Source organism: Pongo pygmaeus, chromosome 1 (assembly GCF_028885625.2).
Source record: "Pongo pygmaeus isolate AG05252 chromosome 1, NHGRI_mPonPyg2-v2.0_pri, whole genome shotgun sequence".
NCBI lineage: Eukaryota > Metazoa > Chordata > Mammalia > Primates > Hominidae > Pongo > Pongo pygmaeus.
The window spans coordinates 90473929-90480963 of record NC_072373.2 but is presented as its reverse complement, the minus strand read 5'-3'; the positions used below and the strand labels follow the sequence as shown (position 1 = coordinate 90480963).

At 44.5% G+C, this 7035-nt stretch overlaps 1 protein-coding gene across 2 annotated transcripts; it reads right to left on the bottom strand.

The window, feature by feature from the left end:
* Window positions 1–893: 893 nt before the first annotated feature.
* CRP (C-reactive protein) lies at window positions 894–3214 on the bottom strand. 2 transcript variants are annotated; one of them, XM_054457995.2, is made up of 3 exons: window positions 3032–3214; window positions 2114–2749; window positions 894–1185 (listed from the first exon to the last, which is right to left on the bottom strand). In XM_054457995.2, the coding sequence occupies exons 1-2, from the start codon at window positions 3090–3092 to the stop codon at window positions 2136–2138; spliced, it is 675 nt and encodes a 224-aa protein (XP_054313970.1). In that variant the 5' UTR covers window positions 3093–3214; the 3' UTR covers window positions 894–1185; window positions 2114–2135. The 2 variants fall into 2 exon arrangements, with proteins under 2 accessions (XP_054313970.1, XP_054313960.1); XM_054457985.2 differs by having other exon boundaries at window positions 894–2749.
* Between the last annotated feature and the right edge of the window lie 3821 nt (window positions 3215–7035).

The window sequence follows — 7035 nt, the reverse complement described above, 5'->3', positions numbered from 1 at the left end:
ACATTCTAAACTTAATTCTTAGCAAATGAGAAGCTTCAACTGCTGCCAACCGAGACAAATTCTACCAAGTTGTATTTTTATGTATTTTATGAATCTACATTTATGGATATAATACAAAATGGCTTAATAAGAATAATACCAGAAAACTGTTATAAGAGCTTACTATGTGCCAGGCACTGTAGTAAGTGCTTTGCTTGCATGATTTTCTTTGATTCTTATAGCAACCCTTTGAGCTAATTACTATTATTTCTCCTGCTTTGTAGGTAAGAAAACTGAGGCGTAAAGAGGTTATATCACCTAAGGTCACATAGCTAGTAAGTTGTAAAGCCAGGATTTGGACCTAGGCAGTCTGATTCCAGAACCTCTGTGCTTAACTAGTTTACCATATGCCTTCCCTAGGTGACCATTTGATATGCAGGAAGCCCCGTAATTCATTCCTGGCTGTGGTCTTTATGGAGTAACTTTTACTGGTCACTTAGTACTGAAAGACCGTGTTGAAGGACACTTCTGGAGGAAGCCAGCTGCTGTCATCTTTGAGGGGTCTGTTTCTACAAAGAACATGAACCAGCTGGGGCAAGTGCATTCCAGTCACTGAACCTGGCAGCAGATCCATGGATCTCAATGATCTTTAGTTTTTGCTCCTCAAATTGGAATAATGATAGAATGAGAGCACTAAAACCCCCACAACTGGCCCTACATGAATGGCCAGCTATCTCAAAAGAGGGACTGTGCTTGTCAGAGGGAATCCCTTCAGGGAATTCTCGGACAGGTTAAAGTGCCATGGATATGTTGTGTAATGGGCAGTGTAAACTTACAGGGACTTGATTTCAAAGGTCATTAGAGAAGTTAGTCACAACTTCTAAAGCAACCATCAGAAAACAGCTTGGACTCACTCAAGTAAACAGGGGCTTTATTGGCTTATGGACCTGGGCAGTCCAGGTGTAGATCTGGTTCCGGACAAGGCTGAGTCAGAGACTCCACGTGGTCAAGGCTCTGTTGTTTGTCAATCCCTTGGCTCCTCCACTTCCAGTTTGGCTTCTGTCCTCACAGTCTCTCTCCATGTGACAAGCAAGATGGCTACTGGTGGTCCCAGGTTCACGTCCTCTCAGCTTGGAAATCCAGCAGCAAGAAGATGTCTCGCTCCCAAAGTCCATAACTCAATCCTTGGGAAGACTGTAGTTGGTCCTGTTAGGAGCACATAACTATCCAACTATCCTCCAGATAGGGAGCTGGGGAGATGGGAGACGGGCTCCTCTGACAGGGCACCCTGTGGTTCACGTCCACTCTTGTGGCCTGAGTATATTGGGAATGCGGGGATGAAGAAAGAATTCACAGCCCCACAAGTTTCGTGTGGAAAAGGGGAGGGGTTTCCCAGAAGAGCCATAAAATTAAGAAAGCACTGTGAGCAAACAAAAACCATTGTCATTTAAGTTCTTGGCAGTAACAACATATTTATATCTAGTGCTTCATTTTTCTCTGGAAAAAAAGCAGATCTGCTCTGCTGTGGCAATTCTAATGGCCTTTCCAGTGTGCTTTGAGAAAGTGGAGGGACTGCGTGGTATTTCTGGGCTTCCCATTTCAGGAGACCTGGGCCCAGCAGTTCTATGGCATGATGATGAGCACTCTGGACCCAAACCAGAGACCTGGCTAGTGTCCTGATTCTGAGACTGAAGAGCCCTGTGAATGTGGGCAATTCCCTCCTGCTTTCTGGGGGGCATGGGTGGGGAATTAAATAGAAGATCAGCGCTTCCTTCTCAGCTCTTGCCTTGTGAGTTTTTTATAACATCATTTCTCCTTTCTGGGTGTTAGCTTTCTCATCTATGTGAGGTAAGAAATTATCTCCAAGATCTGTCTAACTTAAAAGGAAATAAAAATGAAAACAAAACACCTCAAATTCTGATTCTTTTGGACAGTTTCCCAGCATAGTTAATGAGCTCCCAGACCAGACACTTTACCTCCATTCTCAGGTGCTGAGGAGGGTGGAGCAGGCCTGCAATGCATATAGGGAACAAAGGCCCAGAGACAGAGATGTGGGAACCATGCAGTGTAAAAAACCGGGAGGTACCAGAGACAGAGACGTGGGGCCCGTGCGGTGTAAAAGACTGGGAGGTACCTTCAGGATCCACAGCTGGGCCTCAGGGCCACAGCGGGGGTTTGGTGAACACTTCGCCTTCCACTTCATACTTCAGTGCCCGCCAGTTCAGGACATTAGGACTGAAGGGCCCGCCAAGATAGACGGTGTTAATCTCATCTGGTGACAGCACAAAGTCCCACATGTTCACATTTCCAATGTCTCCCACCAGGGACTGGCTTTCTTCAAAGTTCCCACCGAAGGAATCCTGCTCCTGCCCCAAGATGATGCTTGCTTCTGCCCCCACAGTGTATCCCTTCTTCAGACTCTTCCTCACCCTGGGCTTCCCATCTACCCAGAACTCCACGATCCCTGAGGCGGACTCCCAGCTTGTACAAATGTGTACTGGAGCTACTGTGACTTCAGGAACCTTGAATAATATTTCAGACCCACCCACTGTAAAACTGTATCCTATATCCTTAGACCAAAATATGAGAATCTCATTATCTTGTCTCTTGGTGGCATAAGAAAAAATACTGTACCCACGGGTCGAGGACAGTTCCGTGTAGAAGTGGAGGCACACAGTGAAGGCTTTGAGAGGCTTCGTTAACTGTGTTTTGAGGGATACATAGGAAGTATCCGACTCTTTGGGAAACACAAAAGCCTTCCTCGACATGTCTGTGAGCCAGAAAAACAAGCAAATGTGAGAGGTTTCTCAGATCACAAAGATCTATCCCCTCACTTACTTACGTATAGAAGTTAAAATTGAGAAACAGACTGACCCCTTCTCCAGTTACACACCACACACACACACCCACACACACACACTATGAAGGATGCTCTGCTGTTCTGTTCATACAGTCTTTTTTTTTTTTTTTTTTTTGAGACTGTTCGTACAGTCTTAGACCCCACCCCCATACCTCAGATCAAATCTCTCCCATAGCCTGGGGTGGCCCTTACCTGTCTGGCCAAAAGCATGAGAGAGGCTGGTCAAGACCAAGAAACACAACAGCTTCTCCATGGTCACACCCTGCTGCCAGTGATACAAGGACCTGAATTCACTCCTTTGGAAAAGATGTATTCGGCTGAAAGTTCAGGGGCTAGAAGTCCTAGATCTCTTGCCTTAGAGCTACCCTCTCCTGCCTGGATTTATATCCAAAGCAGTAAGGGAGTTTGCGCCACTATGTAAATAATTTTCCAGCATTGCTTGTTGGGGCAGGTGTCAGAGCTTTGGTAAGAGGGGAAGCAAAATTATTCCAGAACAGAGAAATCAATGTGGGTTATTTATTACAAACTCCTATGACTACTGAATTACCAATTCTTTATGACAGGAAAAATGAAGAAATCTCGCAGGGCTCCACTTTGGCTATCTATCCTGCGAAAATAATGGGAAATGGTAACATATTAAGCAAGTGGCCATCTGGGTGCACATGGTAGCTGCCTCTCCAACACCTACTTCAGCCTAAGTCATAGAGTTTCATGCAGGAAAGCTGACAGCTTCTGGAGATGGACATTATCACTAACCCTTTTCAGAATCTGCTTATTTACAGACTGGGAAATGAGAAAAACAAACATGCTCTTCCCTGAGCCATGGACACATTTTCTCAGCCAATTGGGTATACTTATTAAGAGCTCTCTAGACATCTTGGCACTAAATGACAGCCCTGACAGTAAAAGTCCAGTGAAATGTGTGCCTGATCACAGACATAGCATTATATCAAAGTTTCTTCCAACATTTTTCTCTGAATATGTAAAGCTTCAGGCAGGAGTCAGGATAATCTGATTCTACTCTTTCCTCTATTCACAAGATTCAAGTAATCCCTCCACACTGTCTATCAATCTTACTACAGTTCCCTACTTAACTCACTCTTCAAAATGACTATTATAGTCCTTCTCCTTGCTCCTCAAGTCCCCAAAATCTCATTCAGTCTTTCACTCAGCTGATGAACTCACTTTCATTGAGAAGTTAGAAGCAATCAGAAAAGAACCACTGTATCCTTTGTAGCAGAGGCTTCTAGCCATTCCCTAACATCCATTCTCTACTTCTCATAAGAGAAGAATAACATTTTCAGTTGGGCACTTGGTCATCCCCTCAAACGCCAAATTTCCCAGCCCCCACTGTAGCTTGCAGTGATGATGTGATTAAATTAAGGTCAATGAGATATGAACAGAATAGGGATAATCTCTAGATTGTGCTCTTTAAGAAAGGTATGTGCTTTCGCCTCCCACTTCCCCCTTTTTCCCTTTGACTAGCATTCAGTCATGATAGCAGGAGATGGAATAGTTCACTTTCAGGCCAGCAAGTGTAAGCTGCATGTTGAGGTTGGCATGGCAACAAGATAGATGGAGCCTGGATAATTGGGTATGGAGCCACTGCATCAGCTCTAGACTGCCTACCTGAACATTTACTTAAAGGAGAAATATTCTCCTCTTTTGTTAAATCACTTTTAACTCAGTCTTTCCGTTCTTAACACCTAACTGATATCCTTATATATCGTCCTACAACCCAATGTACCAGGCTTTCTGTCTTCCTCTATTAAAAGGGATGAGCTCTCCCTGCGTTACATCTAAGGCCAACCCTTGCAATTCTTCAGTGGATCCCAGACCCTGTCGACCATGCAAGGAATTTTGCTCCTATAGGTATCCTCTCTATCTTCTGTATTATTAATTTATTCATCTTTACTTGATCATTTCCACAAAACCATACTATAATATATTTAATCTTCTAGAGAAAGAAGAAAGAAAAGAAAAAAAAGGAAGGATGGGAGGGAGAGAGGGAGGAAGGAAGGAAAAGTTTACGTGTGTTGACAGCCTCTATTTTCCATCTCCTGTTCCCTCCTCAATACATGGAAATCAGGCATTGGCCTTCACCACTCTAGTGAAGCCAACATAAACAAACACCTCTGTCATTAAATCTAATAATAATGAATTTTCTGTTCTTATTTTACCCAGCTTCTTGGCAGCATTCAACACAGTTTATAACTTCCTCCTGAATTCTTTCTTTTCTTTTCTTTTTTTTTTTTTTTTTGTGAGATGGAATCTCGCTCTGTCACCCAGGCTGGAGTGCAGTGACATAATCTCAGCTCACTGCAACCTCCGCCTCCTGGGTTCAAGTGATTCTCCTACCTCAGCCTCCTGAGTAGCTGGGATTATAGGCACATGCCACCACACCCAGCTAATTTTTTGTATTTTTACTAGAGATGGGGTTTCACCATGTTAGCCAGGATGGTCTCAATCTCCTGACCTCGTGATCTGCCCACCTCAGGCTCCCAAAGTGCTGGGATTACAGGCATGAGCCATCATGCCCAGCCAACTTCCTCCTGAATTCTTGCTCCTAGTTTAAAACTGAAATAATTTCAAGGCTTTATGCCTAAAAGAAGTAGTCCTCTGTCCCACCACTCTCTATCTGATATGGTTTGGCTCTGTGTCCTCACCCAAATCTCATCTTGAATTGCAATCCCCACATGTCAAGGGAGGGACCCGGTGAGAGATGGGTGGATCATAGGAGCGGTTTCCCCCATGCTGTTCTCATTTTAGTGAGTGGGTTCTCACAAGATGTGATGGTTTAAAAGTGTTTGGCAGTTCCTCCCCACCCTCTGTCTCTCCTGCCACCTTGTGAAGAAGGTAGCTGCTTCCCTTTTGCCTTCTGCCATAATTGTAAGTTTCCTGAGGCCTCCTGAGCCATGCAGAACTGTGAGTCAATTCAACCTCTTTTGTTTATAAATTACCCGGTTTCAGGTACCTCTCTATAGCAGTGTAAAAACAAACTAATACGGAAAATTGGTACCAGGATAGTGGGATACTGCCATAAAGATTCCTAAAAATGTGGAAGCAACTTTGGAACTGACTATGGGCAGAGGATGGAAGAGTTTGGAGGGCTCAGAAGAAGACAGGAAGATGTGGAAAAGCTTGGAACTTCCTGAGTTTTGTTGAACGGTTTTGACCAAAATGCTGATAGTGATATGGAAAATGAAGTTCATGCAGAGGTGTCCTTAGATGGAGATGAGGAACTTATTGGGACAGGAGTAAAGGTCACTCTTGCTATGCTTTAGCAAAGACACTGGTGGCATTTTGCCCATGCCCTAGAGATCTGTGGAACTTTTAACTTAAGAGACATGATTTCTTGAATGCTTTGGTGCTTAAGAAATTTCTAAGCACCAAAGCATTCAAGAAGTGACTTGGCTTTTTCTGAAAACATACAATAATATGTGTTCACAAAGAGATGATCTGAAATTGGAACTTATGTTTAAAAGGGAAAGGGAGCATAAAAGTTTGGAAAATGTGCAGCCTGACCATGTGGCAGAAAAGAAAAACCCATTTTCTGGGGAAAAATTCAAGCTGGCTGCAGAAATTTGCATAAGTAATGAGGAGATGAATGTTGATAGCCAAAACAATGAGGAAAATGTCTTCAGGTCATTTCAGAGATCTTCATGGCAGCCCCTCCCATCAGAGGTCCAAAAGCCTAGGAGGAAAAAATGGTATCATGGGCCAGGCCCAGGGCCGTGCTGCTCTGTGCAACCTAGGAACATGGCACCCTGTGTGCCAGCTGCTGCGTCTCCAGCCATGGCTAAAAGGGGGCAATGTATATAGCTCAGGCCATTGCTTCAGAGGGTGCAAGCCCCAAGCCTTGGTGGCTTCCAAGTGGTGTTGAGGGTGCAGATGCACAGAAGACAAGAGTTGAGCTTTGGGAGCTTCTGTCTAGATTTCAGAAGATATATGGAAACACCTGGATGTTCAGGCAGAAGTCTTCTGCAGGCATGGAGCCCTCACAGAAAACCAAGCAATGCAGCAGGGAAATGTGGGGTTGGAGTCTCCACACAGAGTCCCCACTGGGGCTCTGCCTAGTGGATCTGTGAGAAGAGGGCCACTGTCCTCCAGACCCCAGAATGGTAGAACCACTGAGAGTTTGCACCTTGTGCTAAAAGCTTGCAAGTGTTCAACGCCAGCCTGTGAAAGCAGCCACG

Bases quoted from the DNA above. Each gene is read 5' to 3' on its own strand.
- CRP (XM_054457985.2), bottom strand. From the start codon at position 3,092: ATGGAGAAGCTGTTGTGTTTCTTGGTCTTGACCAGCCTCTCTCATGCT. The intron at 2,750-3,031 runs GTAAGGGCCACC...TCTGGCTCACAG, and splicing joins TCATGCTTTTGGCCAGACAG to ACATGTCGAGGAAGGCTTTT.